At 42.4% G+C, this 22,817-nt stretch overlaps 1 protein-coding gene across 1 annotated transcript; it reads right to left on the reverse strand.

The window, feature by feature from the left end:
• Positions 1–12: 12 nt before the first annotated feature.
• LOC101168231 (acetylcholine receptor subunit alpha-like) lies at positions 13–22,088 on the reverse strand. The gene is made up of 10 exons (XM_004076923.4): positions 21,539–22,088; positions 7,739–7,881; positions 7,139–7,183; positions 4,667–4,776; positions 4,400–4,595; positions 4,069–4,306; positions 1,816–2,039; positions 1,618–1,732; positions 1,408–1,532; positions 13–609 (listed from the first exon to the last, which is right to left on the reverse strand). Exons 1-10 carry the CDS (start codon positions 21,591–21,593, stop codon positions 481–483), a joined length of 1,380 nt encoding a protein of 459 aa, XP_004076971.2. The 5' UTR covers positions 21,594–22,088; the 3' UTR covers positions 13–480.
• Between the last annotated feature and the right edge of the window lie 729 nt (positions 22,089–22,817).

A 22,817-nucleotide genomic window follows, 5' to 3' on the forward strand; every position in this document is an offset into this window, starting at 1 on the left:
ATACAACTTGTAACAACTTTTATTTTCCATCAACTCCACCTCAAGGTAAAAAGTTTCAGATAGAAAAAATCCACAAAAGTGCGTTTTCACTTGAACACATCCCAGCTGCAGAAACAGTCAGATTTATTTTTTTGCAATTTGGATGTTTTTTCCTACAAAATGAACTTTTTAGTAATTTAAATAATTGTCTCAAGTTAAGCTTAGTTCTCACTGAGTTTTCTGAAACAAAACAACTCTTGATTATCTGACAGAATACATCATTTACACAAATCAATAAAGGTTTTTTCTCCAATGTGTCGGGCAGAAAGAAGTCAAACTTCCAGTAGGAAAACTTGTCTGCACTTAAGGACGTCAACCTGTCCTTTTTCAAAATGTTATTCGACAACTTGTAAAAAATATGTTCCATGAGGAAAAGGTCTTTGCTAGAAAGGCTGCTTCCATGCAGAGCTGGTGATACTGAAGCGTCGTGTCGAGGATCTTCTACAACATGTTGAGTTCAATGAGTCGTCCAGCAAAGACGGCCACCGTCCCGATGATGCAAACGCCCATGAACACGCACAGCAGGATGTGGTCCAAAACCATGGCAACGAACTTCCACTCCTCTGCAGCCTGAAGTCAAATGTAGAAGTCAGATCTGTAAGCTGTTTTGGACATTAGAAGAAATCAGATGAATATTTGAACCGTAAAGACCCACTCCTACGAAAATTGTGTTTTTAATGTGTTTAACGTGTCCTTCCTGCATTTTTCTCACGAGGGAGCACATTGATAAAGAAAATTAAGCTTAAAATTGCTTTTCTGAGTACAGGAGCAGGTAAAAAAAAGGCAGTTTGAAAAAGATTGTGATTTTGAAAAAAACATTAAGAGAATTTATGAATTTATTGCCATTGGTGTTAGGTTGGGGGTTTTAGGAGATAATGCAAACAGCTCTTAGAGGTCTTAGCAATGGGAAGCAGGGGGGGGGGGGGGGTTGCTCACTGCCAACAGTCCCGCCCACAACTTAACCCTTGTGATATCCTAGGCACTTTCACATTTGGAGTTGGGTCATCTAGACCCACTAGACAGTGCTCTGAACCTTTTTTCTTCAATGATTTGTGATCTTCACTGGTGTCCATGGATTACATGAAATCTTTCCACCTTTATCCACCTTTGTCATGGTAGGGAGAACACGTCAAAGTAAGGGGGGGTCATAGGATAGCACAAGGGCTAGTCAGGACTAAAACAGTGATAATCATAATGAAAAGACCACTGGAAACACTTTTACAATAGATCGGAGTGGGTCTTTAAATCAGCTTCAAGTCTGCAGACAAACGGTTTTTAACAATGCAGCAAACCTGGCTGCCATCATCGTAAACTGATAAGCAGACGTTTGTTTCTGAACAGTTTTCTGGACTGCAGCTGTGACCTCACATTGTTGGACTCCTCGTCTAACTTCATGGTTTCAGCGATGTGCTTCACGCCTTCTATTGCACTGCGAACATCAGGGTTTTTGATGATGGGGGACTGGTAGGTAATGCTGGTGGGGGGGAGGTTGCCTGTGGAGAAGAGCGCAGTCTGAGGACAAACCTGCTTCCCGGCGTATTTGGAATGCCTGCTTTGGATTGTCATGGCTGCTCTCACCTGAGATGTCAGAGATGTCCATGTCGGTGGGGAAGAATCTCCTTTGGCGAATCTCCTGGCCTGGACGCTTCATCGTTGAGAAGACCATCATGTTGGGAATGGTTTCGATAAAGACCTAAAGAGATTCCTTACCTTAACCTACATGTTCACCTCCAGTTCTTTGAGCACGAATTTGAGTTTCTAGAGTAAAAACCAAACCTTGCGGATCCACTGGGGCATGGTGTGCGTGCTGGGTGAGCGGTGATGGACGTTGATGACGATGACTGTGATGATGATGGAGGCGATGACAAACACCATGGTGAAAAGCATGTATTTTCCTATGAGCGGAACGGCACTGGAGGTGGAGGGGATCAGCTCCACAATGACCAGCAGGAAGACGGTCAGGGACAGCAGGACAGAGATGGAGAGAGTCATCTTCTCCCCTTCAGACCAGAGAAGACCGAAAACAAAACACGTCAGGCAAGAGATGCAGCTTTCAGGAAAATTTGGTGATGGAAAAAAAACCACGGAAATGTAATAAAACACATAACACAGGCATAGAATCAACATGTTTGAAACTTAAAATCTGCAACAACAACAACAAATGTGTGGGAAACACAGTATATTCGAAAATGAAAGAAAAATGTAAAAAATAAATAAATATAATGATAATAATACGTGAGTAAAATGTACCTCAAGAAAACTATAGAAAAAACAAAACAAAGATCAAAAGTATTTTGGATGACATAACAAAAAAATAGAAAATGCACAAAGTTGAAAAATCCACATTTAACCCCAGAGGACTAACGCCGGGTGATTTTCACCCGAGCAAAACTATTTACATGAATTTCAACAAGTCGCATGTCGTGGAGTCTGTGCCTTCATCAGGGAAGTCTCACATGTCCCAGGAATAGGTGGACCAAAGACCAAGTTTCTAGTATCATTTTAATATATTTTTAGGAATTCTTTGTTCTCAAATTCCTAATTTTTCAGTGATTTTTGAGCATGTTTTTACGGACTTCCTATGTTTTTCTTTATCACTTTTTTTACACATACCACAGTTAAAAATAAGAGAAAATCCCTCTAATTTATCATGTGTTGTCATTTTTTGATCGACTTTTTTTATGACGGGTACTTTTTGTTGGGTATACTGTATCGGGTAAAAATTAGCCAGCAAAAGAGATGGTGTAACTTTTAATAGCGAAAGTGTTCTAGGGTAAGAAAAGACGTCCCAAATGCACAGTTGTTTATGTGAATGGGCAAACAAAACTGCACACAACAGTCTCTTCACTTTTCAGCAAATATCCTCAAGAGTCACCACAATGAATCAGCTTTCACTGATCCACACAGGTGGTTTGGCAGACATTTTGGATATACCGGTAATCATATGATGCTCTTCCTGTATTTTACATGGGCTGGGGACCGGCACAGGGGGACCCAGACTTGGGCAAGTCTACTGCCTAACCATGTAGCCACAAGGAAGCCCAAGTACCCACACTGGATGAAGCTCATCGCGCTCCCTGGGAATCGAATGCTGGTTTCCCCATGCACCAATCCTACACGCAGCCAACTGAGCCATCCAGGTACTGATACTGCACACGGCTGTTTCTTTCATTACATTCAAAATAAACATTTAATCAGGATGGGACGTGGTATGGTGATATCTGTTCATGTTTGTTTGCTTTAAAAACAAACAAATGATGCTTTTGCAGGTATTTGACTGTTACACCATGACATCATCGTCTAGCCACTGTTTGTTCTGATCTGCTTTCATCTTTCTCTTTTTCACATCTTCTTTTTTTTATTTGATTTTTTTTTCTGAGCTCTATTTTCATGTCTTTCCTGTCAGCCATCCACACCTTGCCGACTGTCATATGAGGATGTAGACAAGCACAATGAATTCAAACTGGTTTTGAATAGTATATTTCAGATAACTGTTTAATAAAGTGTTGTTTCACATGAGCAGAATTTCTTTGGGTTTGAGGAACACGGCCTCAAAAATAAAACAACTGACGAATAAGTGTAAACAACTTACAATTATCTCATTTCAAACTGATCACTGGACTTTACTACTTTGTTGAATTTTACTTGCCAGATAAACAAACAGAGAGATGGATGGATGGATGCCCAGTTTAGTTTAGGTCTGTTTAGTTAGTTAAGTTTAGTATCCTCCTGTTGAATTCTGGGTATTCATGATCCTTTTGAGTTTATTTTTACCGTACAATTACTGGTACGAAGCCCATTGAGACGACTGTTGCTGTGATTTGGGCTATACAAATAAAATTGAATTGAATATAATTGAATGGATGGATGGATGGATGGATGGGTGGATGGATGGATGGACGGACCGACCAATCAACCAACTGACAAACAGACCAACAGACTGACCGACAGACAGACAGGCAGGCAGGCAGGGAGAGTTGCCTTTTGTCAAAACTTTCTGAGAAGAGGGGCCCAACAGTATCAATGTACCTGAATCTGTGGGCAGATAGAAGACCAGTGCAGTGAGAAAGGAGAACAGCAGGCAGGGAATGATGACGTTAACAATGAAGTAGAGTGGCAGCCGCAACATCAGGAAGTGGTAGGTAATATCCAAGTAAGGGGTGTCCTGACAACAGGTGTATTGAACCCAGTGTTTCCAGCACCGGGAGTCCTTTAACACCCATTCACCCGACTCCATGAAGTTACTCAGGTCTGGCTTATCACTCTCCTAACATGGAGAAAGATTGCCACACATTATGTCCAGCTTATCTCATTAACCTTATGGAAAAATCCCTGAGTAGAAATACAGGGTTACACTAACTGGGTTGATGACGACAAGCAGGCCGTCGTACGACCAGATCCCAAGTTTCATGCTGCAGTTCTGGAGGTCAAACGGGAAGTGGAGGACAATGATTTCACAGTAACTCTTGAAGATGGCTGGAGGGTTCCACGTAATCTTGCCAGAGTACTCCAATAGCACTTTAGTTTCATGGATGATAGCAAAGTCTCCGTCAGCACTACAGGTGAGAAATACATTTTAGAAAAGCTTCTCAAAATTTAGATGATAAGTCAATGTCACACAGTTTACTTGTTGTATAAAACCAAGTCGGGTTTCCAGATGTCGGTGGAGGGAACCCGGATTTTTTTTATGCCTCCGTAGTCATCCGGATTCCACTTCAGGTTCACATCTGTCCATTGCTGCCAGAAAATATCAAAATGTCTTAAAACTTCAGTTAAGTCTAAGGGTGTATTCATGCTGGACATATTTGGTTGACGTAACCCTTGTGCTATCCTAGGTGCTTTAACATTGGGATTTGGGTCATCTAGTCCAGTGGTCCCCAACCACCGGGCCGCGGACTGGCACCGGGTCGGGCCGCGGGACACTTGGTACCGGTCCGTGGGAAATTTTGGCACCGGGACGCACAGAAAGAAAAATAATTTCCATGTTATTATTTTTTTTCGAAAAAAACGTTTTATTTTGAAAAGTGACCGGAATCTCTGTTACATCTGTCACACTTAACGCACGTCAAAGTCGCGACACCAAACATCACGTGATACATGATAAACGAAAAACAAACATCTTTAGAAAGTTGCTTTGACAAGGGGAAACGGTCCAATGAAGGGACAGAAGAGGAACCTGGAGCCGCTAAAAAAGGGAAATCTGCCTTTAATAGGCAGCGCTAAACGTGCCTTGCGTTGCACCTCAACCCCCCCCCCCCCCACCGGTCCGCGGTTAATGTGTCCAACAAAAAGGTTGGGGACCACTGATCTAGACCCACTAGACAGCGCTCTGAACTTTTTTTCTTCAATGATTTGTGATCTTCACTGGTGTCCATGGATTACATGAAATCTTTCCACCTTTATCCACCTTTGTCATGGTAGGGAGAACACGTCAATGTAAGGGTGGGGTCATCTAAGATAGTACAAGGGTTAAAGTGAACCAGAGTTTGTTTTTCTTGATAATTCGTAACACATGTTTTAGTTTTAGGATGTGTTCAGACTGGAAAAATCCTTTGTTCTGGATTGAGTCTGCTTAATTTGGTCCGGAGAGAGTCCTTAACCATGCATTTGGTCTGTAGTCAGACTGGGATTGAGCAGTCCATTCTGTTAGGGACCAAAGCTTGTAAACAAAACCATGTGAATAAATGTCCCTCAGTCATTGGTCAGGAACCACAAGCGCAGTTCAAAACAATAAGAAAAAGACAAACGTGCTGTGATTTAAAATCCTTATCAGGACAGTTGACTAATTCAAACTTTATTTGTCGATAGTTTTAAACGTTGAGAACAACACTATTTACTTGTTACTTTGGTACGCTGGAGTGGTGCGGTTACTGTCAAGGAGACGTGCCGTGTGTGCTTTAACTCAGAGGATGCTAACAGCTGCAGAGATGGGGACGCGTCTGGTATAAAGGCACGCTGATAAGTGTTTATGACATATAGATCATCGGGAAAACAGTGAGAAGCAAATGTGTGTCACGTTAAAAATTGTTTTCATAAGGCTGCATTCAATGAATTGCTGTGTCTCATCGTTGTGGTGTTATTTTGAGAGAATTCTGTTAAGGAACTACAAGGTAGCTTTTAGGATGACGTCACTGCAGCACATTTGCCTCATGAGACAGAAAAACATGTAAGAAGCGTTTTCAGCTGTGTTACAATAAAAGCTCTGACAAATACAAAGTTGGACACTTTTTCTGTTTGACAACACGACAATCGTTGCTTTATATTTGTCTGAGGCTCATCGGTTCCTTCATTCCTACTCTGTTTATGTCGCCTACTGTGGCCGTTTCGGTCCAGTTGTTCCGCTCCGAGGATGCATTGTATTCAGACTGAGGAGTCACAGAGTGGTTTCTGGTCCTGGACCAGAGTCCACTTAAGTGTACTCAGACTGAAACTTTGGTCCGGATTATCAGGGAAAACTAACTCTGGTTCACTTTAAGCTAACCAAATGTTTCCAGTCTGAATACACCCAAGTGGACCCTGGTATGGGACCAGAAACCGCTCTCGGACCCATCTTTGGAGGTGGTCTCGGTTTGTTTTTTATCGGACGAAGCTTCGTGGCGCTCTGAGATTCCTCAGTTTGAATAGGCTCCGTTCCCGGAGCAGAGCAACTGAACCAAAAACGGCCAACATAGTCGACGTAAACAGAGTAGGAATAAAGCAACTGATAAACCTCAGACAAATGTAAAGCAACTATTGTTGTGCTATCAAACAGAAAAAAGGTCCAACTGTTTACTTGTTAGAACGTTTATTTTAGCACAGCTGAAGACGACAGGCACTGCTGTGACGTCACTTTAAAAGCTACCTTGTGGTTGCTTAACAGAATTCTCTTTAAAACAATGCTTTAACACCACAAGAGGAGACACATCAACTCATTGAAACGTGGTGCGAATTCACACTCACTGTTTTTTCCAACAATCTATATGTCATAAACACCTGTCAGCGTACCTTCTGAGAAGTTGAACTACTATTGGACTAGTACTGTACATAAAAAAGAATTCATCCGAATTCAATAGCAATTTAATCAAAATTAAAATGTCTTATATCAGTTTTCTGTTCTTACCTGTTTTACACGGACATTACTTGTCACAATTTGATTAACTTCATCCTGGAAAAAACACAGGAAAAAGATAAAGACAATAATTTTTTTTATTGGTCTGTTCTAAAAAAAGGTAGATTTCTATAATATCAAAACACAGCAGGCCATTTAAATATGATACATGCAAACATGAAATGGTTGAATGCACACTAGCAGTTGTAGGTCTCAAATATTGTCACTTGATACTTGATTATAATCTGGTTTGGTAGACTAGACCTTTTTCTGAGGCAAATGTTCTGGTCATATTCTTTTCATCTTTTATTTTCATCACATATTTTATCCTCTGCTGCTTTCACTGCATTACTTATAGTGTAACAAAACAGGAGTATTTTCATTTATATTATTCTAAATGTTTTCTGTGCTGGCTTAACATTTTTAATCAGAATATGAAAAGTAAAAGTTGGAAAATATTTATCACGTTCTTAAACTAATTTAACCAGCTATATTTTAAGTATTTGCTGAAGCTGGGAATTGTTCATCAAATCTTCTTAGTGTCGCATCAATTACTGGTGTACAACACTGAATGAATGTCACTCATGTGGGGTCTGGGTATTGTTGTCTTACCACGCTGATCAGCTGGATCAGCTGCAGGCCCACTGTGACCTCGACAGCTTGACTGAAGTGGGTAACGGGACGAACGACCTTGTTGTAACCAGTGAAAAGAGTTTTCACCAGCCGAGTCTCATACTCTGAGCCCAAGACTGACCCTGCAGCACACAGTCAAAAACACAAGTAATACCATCAGATATTACCAGACTTTACCTACTGTATAAAAATTTGGGCTAATTATTATTAGAGTTCACTACATTCTTTCTTTTCACTTCAAAAAAAGCAAGCCGTCAGAATCATACAGAAAGCCTCTTATCTTGATCATACAAACACTTTATTTTATGAAACTGTGTGACCTTTTTGATTTTTACACTGTGCAACTTCTATACACAGCCAGTAGGAAAACACGACCATGCAGTCTTCAAAATAGAAAGAAAAGTTTCTATGTGTCTGTGTGATTCACTAAGCTCTGGAACAGGTTAAGTAATGAGTTCAAACAATGTTTAAATATCCATAACTTCAAGAAACATTTGTTTCACAGTATGGAGATGAGAGGCCTCGATGATAAAAAAAAAAGCCTTCTGATCATAATCAATAAGCAATTAATTTTTTGTTACATGATGTGTGATAAGTATTTCTGGAAAAGTGAAATAGATACGTGATATGTTGCTATTACATGATAAAAATATAATTATTTCTGCAAGACAGTAATATTACCATTTTATGAAAATCAAGAAGAACTTTATCTGTTTTATTTGAGCAGCAATCGGAAAAAAGTATTAATACCTTCAATATATATTTATACATAGTAAAACCTAATGGGTGGAAGTATATAAATTTGTTTCTTCTCTCTTTTAAGCAATTAAAGGATATAATGTGCTGTGTATGACCTGTATGTATAAATGCATAAATGTCTACTTGTGATCAGGATCAATTATAATGTCAAGAAGATTACATCATTTACTTTTATTTATTTTCTAATTAATTTATGAATTAAAATCTTAAATACCGTTAGATTTGATATACAATGTCTACATATTTTATTGTCTTTTCCCCTTAATTTTTGTAATTGCTTGAAATATATAAAGTTAATCAAATTCAGTGTGTTTTTTTATTTTATTTAAGACTTTTTTAAAATTTAAATTTTAAATTTAACCCACAAAGAGTATGAGGCAGACACAGATGACACAATCCTTGTTTCCAGCTACAAGAAAACTATGAACTTTGACTGAAGTAAAATCTGTTGCACGAGAAATATTTCACACCTCAACTAGAGTCATTGCCTGAGTGATCAGAGTTTTTAATTTGATTCGAGCAGCAAACATTTTCCTAACCCCAAACCAGAACTGGAATCTTCTTCAGGAGTGATCCACATTCCACATCAGTGAAAAGCCTCCAGACTTGATCAACCGCAAGCTTCCAAGCACGCCGTGCAAATCTGTTTCCAACTCGTCACATGTCAAACTAATCCTGGAGCTAAACAGCTGTTTGGGAAAGCCAAAACACTTAACGCCTGTTTAACACCTCCTCTAAAAAAGTTCTCTCATTTAACAGATGAAGTTGTTTTCATTAATCATTTTGTGGAGCTGGACATCCAGCTGCATCCTTGAGTTTTTCACTTGTAAAATAAATACTCATTAGTGGTAATGTAAAATGTTGCTGTCATTTGGGATTCTGTTTCTGAAAGTTCAGGAGGTTATGGGCCTGAGCGTTAAATGCACCACGACTCCTGCTGCTTCATCACCGCAGTGATCAAAAATCCCACACTGTCACAGCTCTAGTTTATATGAGAAAAAAATGCGACTTCTCCAGTACCGATAGCAGAATCGTTGAGGTCAGATCCTTAAAGATACTGCGGTCTTGAAGAATGTTGCCCCGGGAATAGATCAATACATGGGCTCGGTACCCATCCCTACTCCTGTGTTTACTTGTCTGGAGAGTACTTAATCTGTTCCTTCTGCTCGTGCATCAGTGAGCAGGATCCATTGGACTTGGAGAAGGGCTCGTCGAGTTGTGCTCAAGACTGTGGAGAGTTATAAGTGCCATGCCAACAAAAGCCGCAGACCTGCTCCCACTTATGGGCCTGGTCATAAAGTATGGCTATCCACCTCCAACATCCCCCTCAGTGTGGATAATAACAAACTAGCACCACGAATTGTTGGGTCTTTCCCTGTCACAAGACTTGTCAATCCTTTTACTGTGTGACATTGGTTGCCCAGGCCCCTGTGTGTTCACCCACCTTTCTGTGTGTCCAAACTCAAGCCTGCCTTGGACTCTGACCTGGTTCCGCCTACTACACCCATTCTACCTGCCCGGTTTATTGATGGTTGCCCTGCCTACACAGTTAAAGCCCTTCTCCAGTCTCGGTCTCGATACAGGGGATGGGGGAAGCACTGTCATTTTGTCCTGCCCCTTCTCTGTCACCCTCCTTTTTCCCTCTACACTGATTTCACTCACGTGTGCTGGGTGATTAACCAGTCGCTCCAGCAGTGTCCCATAATATTTAAGAGACTCAGGTTCACTCCTTCACTACCACTATGTTGACTCTGTTCACTTTCTCGCACTTCCTAATTTATCAAGCCTTTCATGTTTATGACCCTATTTCTGGTTCAGGTTAAGAGTTTTGCCTGCCCCTTTTGGAAGTTCTTGCTGTTTTCCTCCTCTGCTCCGAACTAGGAAATTGCGGCGTGTTTGGGTTCTTTGTCTTGCTATTCTGCTGAGAAGTGCCGTCCATCACCTGTCAGGAGTATTCCAGCCCCACCTCAGAGGAATCCTCTGCTGACTCTGTGACGTCTGCCATCCTGTGCTGCATCGTGCCGGATTATTCTCCAGCCTCTGTGCCAGGGAGCTCCCTGCGTAAGCTATCATCTTGCACCTTGGATCTAAAATCAAGATTAATATTGAGTCTTTGCTTGTCTGACTTGCGCATCTGGTGGCAAATTAGCCTCCTCCCAAACTCACAAACACTGACCCCATCCTGCATGTGCCCTACTTGGTTTGTCCTTGGTAAACTACTAACAACCTAAATGAAAACTGGACTGAGTGATCTGCTGGCTTTAAGAAGCCAAAATTCCATAGAAATCTATAGAGAAATAAACAGCTGTTTCTCAGTCATTCTATTTGTCAGAATAACCATTCTTGATCTGATATGTTTTTTAACATGTTCTTTCTAATCCTCTTTTTTTTACTTTATTGCAAGTTTTTCAGCCTGTAAATAGACCAATCAGATTGGTCTCACGTCAAATATTCAAAACGTTTGATTTGCAGATTTTGTGTAGTCCTCTTTCACGTATAGGGGAGTGGAATTCCAACATGCTCACCCTTGACTGGTGATTGGTTGCCAAAGAAATGTTGTCTCAGTCCAACTCGGACCAATCACTGCTTACTGATGTCATCTGGCTCCATCATGGTGGCGTTCACACCACAAACAATTGTGGCTGAATTGACCTTATTTGATTGGAGTCTTGCAAGTCGTTTTCTGAGGGTGACATCACACTCGCTCTGTCCAGTTTCTCATATACATATAATGGTCTGAACTGAATCAGATTCACCTCTGAGAAGACCAGTTCAGTGTGCCACCCTAAGATTTTCACTAAACTTATACGACCAATATTTCAGTAAGAGCCAGTCAAAATTGACTTAACTGTTCCTGGACATTTTGTCCAAAATCAAGTGCAAAAACCTCTTTTGGGCATTTGATTTTTTTTTCTGAACAATTTATATCCTACAGGTGTTCAATCTCTACGAAAGCTGCACCGTTTTAAAGGAAAACATGCTTTATATTGCATATTTTCATTTCATTTACAGGAAAGAAATATTCTTCCAAACAAAAGTCTGTTTTTATTAGTACCTATGTTGATATTACATAATTTCTTTCTAGTCTTTATGTCATCTGATAATCGATGACTTCCGTGTGGTGAAACACAAACTGAAAAAATTAAGTCTTAACATTTTTTTGCCAAAAAAGGAAAGTAAATGTAGATGTGACAATTTTAAAGAAACTCAAATTTAGGTACTGTAATGTGTTTAACTTTGCTTCCCCACTGCATAGTCATCACTCTTCTATCACATTATCCAGTCATGAACTGGATAATGTTGCATGATGTGAAGCAAGCTGTTACTTCCTTTGCATGTTATTCTGGGAACATACTGGCGAGCTTCCTGGTCTGATCTGAGGATCTGGTTTCATTTGGATGCACACAAACACGTGGCAGCTGTCTGATTGGGTATTTTTCTGGGATCTCATAGAATGTGATTCTGTTGTGTGCAGTGCTGACGTGTATTACTCTGGCTGCCTTCTTTGCAGTCTACTTGTCTGTTGTCCTGCTAGAATGCTTTGATCTCTACATGTACAAAAATAGGGTGAGGGCAGCAGACACACTTGGTGTTGTCAGTCATTAAGCACTTTTAACCCTTGTGCTATCTTAGATGACCCCCCCTTCCATTGAGGTGTTCTCCCTACCATGACAAAGGTGGATAAAGGTGGAAAGATTTCATGTAATCCATGGACACCAGTGAAGATCACAAATCATTAAAGAAAAAGGTTCAGAGTACTGTCTAGTGGGTCTAGATGACCCAACTCCAAATGTTAAAGTGCTAAGGATAGCACAAGGGTTACGCCAGATTTGAGCCGCCCTGGCAAAATCTTTTAAACTACGTTAAAACACTCAAAATGTCCACAAGTATGGAATACTTGTATGCTCTAGGGCTTACATTTCAGCACTAGAGCATATATATTTACTCTGATCACACTGAAAGATCTACATTTGCAAAATGGAAAAGATTTTCTGAAACCTCCTATTAGGAAGATTCAGGCTACAATAACTTGAAACCTTAAGGACTGATCAAAACAATATTTGATTTAATAAATGAAAGCCCTTTGTTTATCATTGTATGAGAACTCGACTCAGTGAGTGTGACGTCACCTAGAGAAAATGGCTTTCTTCCAACCACATAAATTAAATGAAGTCGCCATTTTTTCGCAATATGGACTCTGCGATGTTGGAACCTTACAACGTCAGTAGACAGCGATTGCTCTGAGTCAATGTCTCTATGGCAACCACTCTGGCATATGAGGAGGGAGCTTGTCAGATGGTCACACCCCTTCCAATTGAAAGCAGGCTTGGGAGAATCTGTCAATCAAAAGTTTTGAACGTTCAACGTGATACCACATACCTTTATTTATGCATCTGATTGTTCCGTTTATAACTTAAACTTGCAATAAAGAAAATCAAGAAAATAAATATGGAAAAAAATTGGATTAGCATTAACACATTAAAAAAGTTACCAGATCAAGAATGGTTCTTTTGACCAATAGAATGACGGAGTAATAGCTGTTTATTTCTGTATAGACGTCTATGGGATTTTGGCTTCATATGGGGCCAGCAGATACTTCCTGTTTGGACTGCCAGGGGGAAGGAGTCACTCATTCCAGTTTTCATATATATTCAATGGTTAATGGTTTGAATTAAGATTCAAAATTCTAAACATTGAATTTCATGTGCTGTGTTTAATGAGCTGATTTTACAAATAAATAAAACAGTCTGACCTTTAGTCTTTCATCACATCTGAATCAATACTCTCATAAAAAAACATTTGAGCAGCTGACAAAGTGTCCATCTGCACACCGATAAGGCAAAAGATAAACGGGTGTTAACAAAAAGTTTGGAACAGACTTTGACGATCCACAGCCCACTTGTGTCATTGACACATTTCTTTATTTTTAAGCAGAAAAGCAGCTTCATTGGTTAAAGCGGTCTCTGTCTTTCTGTCATTTAAACGTCTTCTGTGTGAATGCAGGAAGGAACCATTTATGAAACAGAAGATTGATACAAATAACGGTAAAAGCGCACTGAGGCAGGAGCTACCTGGAAGAGCAAAGAAAAGGTTTTTGGATGCAGGGTGGTTGGTATGAATGAAAAGGATGAAGGATGGAGGAAGATCAGTGACAGTGATAGAAAGCAGATCAAATTTCCACTACTTTAACTTTTCTATTTTTTCCACTTTTAAAAAAATGTCCCTTAATATTTTTTTATAAAGTGTATTGTGTCACGGTTCCTGTCAGACTCCTCCCCCTCCAGCTCTGCCTGCTCAGCTTCCTGATTGCCACCAGCTGACTTCACTCACCTCATCTGCCATGCTGCCTAAAGGAGACCTCACTCATCAGTTCAACGCCAGTTCGTTACCCCTTATGGTGACTAACCCTGGTCCAAGTTATGCTCAGTAACTTTATCCCATGCTTCGTTCTTGCTCTAATCTAATAAACCTAGATTTAGCACCAGTTCATAGCTTACAAATGCTATAGTATGAAGCACCTCACTTTTATCATTTCAGAGGACTTGCAAACTAAAGTCTCTGGACTTGGGCCCTTATTGAATTAAACAGGGGTGCTGCCATATTGGATAACTAGTGCTGCCATCTAAGGGATAAAGCTAAACCCATGCAAGAGAGGCCCAAGTCCAGGAATTTTGCACTTAATGCATTTTAAATGTCAAGCATAGTCAATACATTACAACGGAATTGGGACTTTTTTTGCACATAATCAGATAGCTTTTCCCTTGAAGACCATAGAACATATATTGTAATATCTCTATTTTGAAAAACTGTGGACTTGGGCCCCTTTTGAACTAACCGATTCATATATAAAATAAATTGAGCTCCAAATTATATTTCTGAGTACTTTTTCATTAAAATTGTTATGAATCTAGAACAGACGAAAATATTTTGTTTGAAAAAGATTGTCTACGATAGAAAATGCGCTGGGCTGGCCACACGCTCCCTACTCTGCTTAAACAGCAATGGAGAGGGAAAGGAGGGGTGAGTAGTTCCACAACAACACCACAACTCATAGGTGAATTTCTGATGGACCCTTGCAGCTCTGCAGGAACTATGTCCTAGAAAACAACACAGATTTTTTCATTTTGGCTAAAAACGACATAATAATATTAAAAAGACCACTGGAAATCATCTGAAAATATATCAAAAGATGATCTGAGTGGGACTTTAAACTATTATTTCCTCATTTTCAAGCAATTGAAGCCATATTATTTCTAGATCATCATTTCAATCAGTGCATTCATTAAGCCAGCGATTAATACTGGCTAATTAAATAATGAGGAAATAATGTGGCTCAATTCAGATCTGAACAGAAAAGCAGACTGAATAATGAAGCGGTTGAACCATTGGGCAACTAAATTTGAAACAGATTCTCTCCAAACGAAAAAAATGAACTTTAGAATCCATCAGCTGTTTTATGGAACAGATTGAGCTGTTCTTCCTTATCTACAGCTCATTATTGCTGCCATATTATATAAAGCCAAACTGCAGATTGTCCCTGAATTTAAAGGTCATCGTTTAGTTTTCCTTAAAGAGACCTGATGTGCATCAACATATATGTGTTCTCAGACAAAACAGTCATGTCCATAACTGCAGTAGGTGAATAGAAACGGCCCCTGAAGAGAACAGTTAAACAAAGCCAAGAATATATAACGTTTAAATACAAGATTTGTAGAAAAGTCTTAAAAAGCAGACTAAATGTTTGTGCAGGTTTTATCTTTAAATGCTTTAATAATTATATTACAAAAATAAATATTGTAATGGCCGCAAAGAAGCTCCTTAGGCGGGTGGTGGTCAACAGCTCTTTATTAACCTTGAACGTCAGAACGGTTACAGCATGAACAAAATGGCGCAGCCAGCTCTTACATTCTGCTGGGGGAGAACGCTCACCCAACACACACACAGGTAAACCCCGCCCCCTCTATCCCACCAGACACCAGCCCACTGCTGATTGACATATGCTGTGGTCCAGCAATTGGCAGAAAGAGGGGGGCGCCGGCCGCCTACAGCTCTGTCCTCACTCTGTGTCGTTACACTACACCCCCCCCCCCCCCCCACGCCAAGTCCCTCGCCCAAGAGGGACACATATTACCTGACCCACAACATTACACACCAGGAAAACGTACTGGAAAACATCTTCAGACAGAACCATAATCATCATTAACTTTATTTTAATGTTTTATTGTTTTTATCAATATGTTTACTTGTTTATTCTCATTTTTATTCAATTTTATTTCCGGTGCTTCCTCAGTTGGATCCTCTCCCTCTGGGTCGGCTGCTGTTCAGCCACTGCAGCTCTGGATGGGGACCTGCATCACCGCTTAGCTGTGGTGGAGCGGTCCCCGCCTGTGATGCTGCATTTGGCTGTCTATGCGGCTGTTCACGGAGGGGGAGGTTCCAATTATTAGCGTTTCCAGCATCCTGTTTTTGTGCTCAGCCTATTTCTCATTGTCCTTGCCATCACTTAAGGGGTGGGAGGTGTGAAAGGAGTGGGGGGCTAGGTACGGGGAGGGGGGCCCTATTTATTTATTTATTTATTTATTTTTATTTTATTTTTAATTCGTCAATACTTGTTTTTATATTTTGTTGTGTTTTAATGTAAAGCACTTTGTGTTATATTTTTATATGAAAAGTGCTTTATAAATAAATTTTGATTGATTGATTGATCATCAATTAACTTCACTTTTTTTTTGAGGAAGGTTTGTGTAGACCACCAAACCTTCCGGTGGGACCAGGGCGCATTCTTGCCCTCTAAAACAGACTGTCCCACCATTAACAACTTTCCCTGCTAAAAGGGAGCAACAAAGTCTCTGAATCAGCTTGGAACTTTCCTCTGTCGCTGTGGCCTACGCCGCGGAGGCAATGGGGTTAAGAGGGTTGGTGTTGTTGTCGCTGGAGATGGATCTGGAGAAGGAGGAGGGGCAGAGAGGGGATGTGGTGTAGAAACCGGCGAGGATGGGATAGCTGGCGCCGCAGAGGTACCCCGATAGGGAGCAGTCTGTCTCTGTGGAGAATCACCTTTCTCCCCCTGTGTGGAAACCGCACCCTGTAAACGACTTCTCTTAGCCTCTCTGGGACCCTGCAAGACCCAATCCACTGGTTGTCAAGCTGTGGACATCGTCCCTTCTTGCGTTGGGGGCTGTAAACCCACACTGGCTCTCCAGCTGTCTCCCTTTAGTTTTCACATCATAATGACGCTTTTGTCTCTGTCCGGCACTTCGCTGCTGTTCCCGAGCAAAAGTATGTGCAGAGTCCAGACGCTCCTGTAGTTTCCGGGCATACTCAGGCCCCAGACTCGTGTCTTCAGAATCGGGTGGCCGTCATGGCCACTGGCCATCATGGCCAGTGTACGGAGCTCTCTTCCCAACATGAGAAGAGCAGGTGTACAGGATGTGGATTCCTGCACAGCTGATGGACATGCTATTAGCACCATCTTCTTACAAAACCGACAATCATCTGCTGCACATGGGCGGCGAGAGAGAGCATCTGCATTAGCGTGGCGTGCCCCAGCCCTATGCTCCACCTTAAAGTCTAAAGCTTGGAGCTCTTCAATCCACCTGGCTACCTGCCGTTCGGGCTCTTTGAATGTCATGACCCACTGCAGGGCAGAGTGATCAGTCCTCAATTCGAATTTCAATTTACACGGGTTTGAAATGTCTGATTGACAGCACCACTACTAGCAGTTCTCTGCGGGTGACACAATACCGCTTTTCGTACTTGTTAAACGCCTGGCTGAAATAAGCGACCACCCACTCACCTTCTGGCCCCACCTGGGACACCGCTCACCCCAATACTGCTAGCATCTGTGTCTAAGATGAAGGGTAAAGAGGGATCAGCCAGAGCCAACACCGGAGCATTACTCAGGGCACGCTGTAGACAACTGAAAACTTCCTGGCATGCCTCAGTCCATACATAGTCTCTGTCCTTTTGCATGAGCTGAAACAAAGGCATGCAAAACCCTGTACGAACCTACGGTAGTATGACGCCAAGCCTAAAAAACTCTTGAGTTGTTTCTGAGTAGTTGGAGTGGGCCAGTCAATAACAGCCTGCACCTTTTCCTTCATGGTGCCAATCCCTGCTCCTCCCACCTTATGTCCCAGAAAGAACAACTCTCGCTACATGATGTGGCATTTGTCTTGATGTAACTTCAGGCCAGCCGTCCTGATTCTTGACAGCACCAGCCGCAAGGAACCCAAGGCTGCCCCAAGGAGCTGCCATGCACAAGTATGTCCTCCAGATAGACTAGACATTGTTGGTGGGGTACACCGGCCAGAACCTTGTCCATCAGTCTGGCAAAAGTGGCCGGAGCATTACAGAGTCCAAAACAAAGGACCTTGAACTGCCACAAGCCTCGCCCAGTTCAGAACGCTGTTTGAGGTCTAGCCTCGGGGGCAAGAGGCACCGGGTAATACCCACTGCAGAGGTCTAAGGAAGAAAACCAGGAGGACCCTGAAACCAGATCTAGCAACTCATTAATGCGCGGACGCAGGTACGATTTCTTCTTTGTCACAGAGTTCAGTGGCCTGCAGTCAGAGCAGCATTTTTTTCACAGCCTCATCACATGCCTGTTGGCGAGCCAGTGGGAGTGGACGTGGGCGGCACTTAATAGGCTGTGCATCACCCGTGTCAATCTCATGTTGCACAAGCTCAGTCCTCCCCACGTCTTCATTATTCATGGCAAAACAGTCCTGAAACTCCACCAGCAGCTCCCACAACCGGTCCCGTTGTTGTGGTTCAAGACCTCTCAAGGCTCTCATGTATTTTTACCATATCTCTTATCATATCCACCACTCCATCTCTCTCCCTTTGAGCTCCAGCTGGAGAGGTTGATGTGCAGAGATGTCTGCTTGGAGCTTAGTTGTTGGCAACTGCTTAGTTGTTAGCCGGTCCGGGTGCCCCTCTTAACTACACCTGGGACACAAGGTGACAACCGGCCCCATGAAGAAGCTCACAGCTCACAGTGCCCAGAATACACGGGTCCTGCACTGCCCCTGTCCAAGCGGTGTGGCGAAGTGTTCTCCCCCCAACAGTCAAAGAGAGTACACCTTTTCCATTCATTGGAGCCAGCACACCTGTGACAGTGCGTAGACGTACCAAAGTGGGCTCCAGCACTGTCCCCTCTGGAACCACGTCAGGTCTCACTACAGTCACTGTTGACCCTGTATCAACTACCTCTGAACAGGGTACCCCTTCAACTGTAACAGGAACATAGCAAGAGTCTCCAGTGCCAGCACGTCCCACCGCGACGATTGGCTCCCAGTGTCACCTGCTTCTGGGGAAGGCTGCGCCATGCCTCCTCGGCTGTGTTGTTGGGCGCCTCCTGGTGGTAGCGAGAGAATTAGCTGGGGTGGCACAGGCGAAGCTGAAGTCTGGGTCTGCATATCCCCAGTTATGCAGACCCCGAGTCGTTTTCTTGCCGTCTGTTTGAGTTGGGACACTGTCTGACCGAATGTCCAGGCTGGCCACATCCCCAGCAGGCTTTGGGACCTGGGTGAGGTTGTCTGTCTGTAATGATATGGCTCTCAACAGTTCAGTCATTTCACTCACCCAGGCCAGATTCTCCACTGCATGACTCTCTACTGCAGCTCCCCTGACAGGACAGTCTCAATAAGAACAGGGCCCACCAGTCACCGACACACCCCACACATTCTCCCTCTCCACTGCCATCTCCAGGGCTGCCTGCAGGGTCTGAGGGTGCAGCAGCTGTACCTGAATGCAAAGCTCTAAGGGTGTAAGAGCTCTAATGAACTGCTCCCGCGCCAACTCGCTCTGTACGCCAGGGGACATGTGTGCATAGGCCCACCGGGTCCGATTTTCCACATTGTTGGCCAACAACCGTAGTGGCTCACCAGACTTCCTGACCCGGTTACTTAGTTCATTGCACAGGAGTTCAGGTTGCTAGCATTGTCCAAATTGTCTCTGTAGAACACCCATTAGTGCTCCATAATCACGTCTGTCAGCAGGATTCAGCAGCAAAAGACAGGTCAATGCCTCATCGGTGAGGGAAAGTGCCAGGTTTAGAGCCTTCTTTTCGACAGTCCATCCTTCAGCTTCCGCCAACAAATTGCGCCAGAAACGCTTCCCAATCCGACCTACCGGTGTACTTGGGGATCTTGGTGGTCGAGACAACCACTGGCGTTCCAGAGCCGATGTTCCTGCTCAAGGCTACATCATGGCCGTCGATTCCGGGGCAGGTAGAAGTGGTGCGCGCCGATGGAGTCAGTCCCACTGCGTCAGCCATTCTTATTGCGGCCTCTCTCACACGGTCTCTCGTTTCACATGTAGCTTTAGTGAACTCCCTGACTGCGTCATCCAACCAGCTACATGCGCCGTCTTACCCCGCTTCTCCGCTCACCTCGTCTTTTACTTTAGTCTTCCGCCGCACCGCCATGCTTCCAAGCTAGCTCCAGCTAGCACGGCTAATCCGAGAGCCGCGGTGAACCAGTCTGACACTCCGAAATCACTTCTGACACCAGTGTAATGGCCGCAAAGAAGCTCCTTAGGCGGGCGGTGCTCAGCATCTCTTTATTAACCTTGTACGTCAGAACGGTTACAGCATGAACAAAATGACGCAGCTAGCTCTTACATTCTGCTGGGGGAGAATGCTCACCCAACGCACACACAGGTAGACCCTGCCCCCTCTATCCCACCAGACACCAGCCCACTGCTAGCATGGTCCAGCAACTGGCAGAAAGAGGGGGGCGCCGGCCCCCGCAGCTCCATCCCAACTCTGGGTTGTAACAATATTTTCCCATTTGAATTAAAATATCCCAAGAAAAGACATTTGTCCAAACTCTAAAAGTTCTTGTATCAAAGAAAAATGTACTTAAAGTGTTTTTTGTTTACAAAGACACACTAAAGGCTGTAAAAATAATCAGACTAAGAAAAAAGCTATAAACAATATTAAATGTCACTAATGGATTGATAAAGTCAAGTTTTACCATAAATTTTTTTTTCTGAATCTCAAAAGCAGAAATGTATTTCTAAGCAGACTCATCCCTAACTGACAGACTTCCTGTTTTCATGTCCTGCTAACCTAATTTGTAATGTGTGGTGCAAGAATTATTTCCAATTTTCTGGGGAGGAGGTGATAAAAAGTGAATGCAGTTGATCCAATTTTGCATCAGAGTGATTAACCCTCCATAAATTGTGTAAAAGGTTAGATGGCTCTAGCCTTTTTACCCCAATGAGATACATTTTACCAAAAAACAAACAAAAAACAAGCCAAAGATTTGGAACGGAAAAGAAAATCAAGTGTTGAATTGAATTATTTACATGTATTTGGATGTATGGCTAAGTATATTTTCCAATCAATTCATCACTAATTCTCTTGAGTTTGATATATATTTGTATAGACTTATTCTGTTGTTTGTGTTTTTTAGTTTTATTTAGTTTTGATTGTTTGAAATAAACCGCAGTGTCGGACTGTGTTGTTTTGTATTACTAACAAGTTTGGGAGTTGCCAAGGTCACAGTAGTATTTCTTTTAGCCTATCAGTCTGTTTTTTTACGTGTTGGGAGATACAGATATTGTGAATACGCTAACGTGACAAATGTGTCGTGTGTTATAAACAAGTTCCAATGTTGTGAATGCAGTTCAAGTCAGACTGACTGACAGAATTATCTGTGACTCTTTTGTCTCACTTACAGGTACTTATAGTTCGGTGTTTCTGTGTTTATGTATGGCATAAGTTTAAGAATAGACCATTCATTGACGGTGCGCCTTAAAATCTGGTGCTTCCTACAGTGCAGAAAATACAGTTGCAAGTTGAACAGTAAGTAACAGTGTACTGATGCTCAGTTTCTGTTACCAGGTCATGTATCCGGAAGCTGGCTCCTCTTTCTGAACATGCCACTAACATGACTCTCTAGAAAAATCTTAACTTGAAAGTTTCAATTACCAGGAAAATGAGCTTTCAAGGAAAAAAAACATGAAGAGGTTGAGTGAGCGCGACCCTCACACAAACAAAGGAGCACTTACCAGTGAACAGACAGAAGATCCATGCCAGCAGGACCTGCACTATGGGAAGCTTCATCTCTTCCGCTCGGAAATCCACAGCATCTGTTTAAAACTTCTCCAGGGGTCAGAGCGTACTTGTTTAGCTGAGTTTACCCAGAAATACACTTTGATTTGAAGCTGGAGTGGCCACTTCAGAGTGGAGGCTGGTGGTGGGACAGAGGCTCAACAAGCATAAGAGCTCTGGTTTCTCATGACAAATGAGTCACTTCCTCCCCCACCCAACAGCATCCCTACCTCCCAACTCACTTCAAGCCAAAAAGACAGCTGGTAAGAGTGTGTGTGTGTGTGTTGAAGATACCCAGTTTGACACAGTCAAGTTGCTTGTATTGATGGAAAGCATTTTTTTTTTTTTTAAGAGAGAGGCTCCAGCGAGGCTTTTGTCGTCTATCAGTGAAGCAAAATGACGCACAAAGGGAAAAGGAGAAGACCGGGGACAGCTGAGAGCTGGAATTGATGAAATGAGAGGCATGCCCACACATGCTGCTGACACCAAAACACACACAAACTGGCATGCTCAGCATGACTGGAACCCCACCAAGCTCATTCAGACCGAACAATTGACCATCCACCAACCTCTGGGAAAGGATGGAATGATTTCGCGTTTTTAAAATCTTGTCAAACTGAAAAATATGTTATTGTAAAAAAATGCATGATACCCCATGCAGGTATCAAAGAGCCCGTTCCTCCTCTCAAACTACTTTTTAACGGGTTTCTTTTCCGTCAGGTTAGACTTGTGGCCCATAAAAGCACCAGGAGATAGCAGGATGGGGTACAGAAAGAGGTGACATGCTCATTAATATACAGTACGATGGCTCACAGCCAGAAGGTCCTGGTTCAAATCACACCCTTGGGACTTTTCTGTGTGTACTTTGCATGTTCTCCTCATGTATGTGTGGGTTTTTCTCCAAAAACATTCTTTTTAGCTTCATGGGTGTCTTTAAATTGTCCCTAGATGTGAATGTGAGTGTTTGGTCCTGCTACAAACTGGTTACCTGTTATGGGTGTACCCTGCCTTTGCCCAACAGTAGCTGGGATAGGCTCCAGCAACCCATGACCCCAAAAATGACTCAGATCTATATATGGATTGTCCAGCAGTTGCTTTCCTTCTTTTGTCCCTTTTATTTCCTGATCAAGTCTTGTTTCAGGCTTTACAGACAAGCAGCTGTTGATTTTTCCAGATGGTTCAGTCCACTTCAGCTCTCGGTTTCTTCATGAGAGTGCAGTCAATAAAAGTAAACCA

This window comes from Oryzias latipes, chromosome 15 (assembly GCF_002234675.1).
Source record: "Oryzias latipes chromosome 15, ASM223467v1".
Taxonomy (NCBI): domain Eukaryota; kingdom Metazoa; phylum Chordata; class Actinopteri; order Beloniformes; family Adrianichthyidae; genus Oryzias; species Oryzias latipes.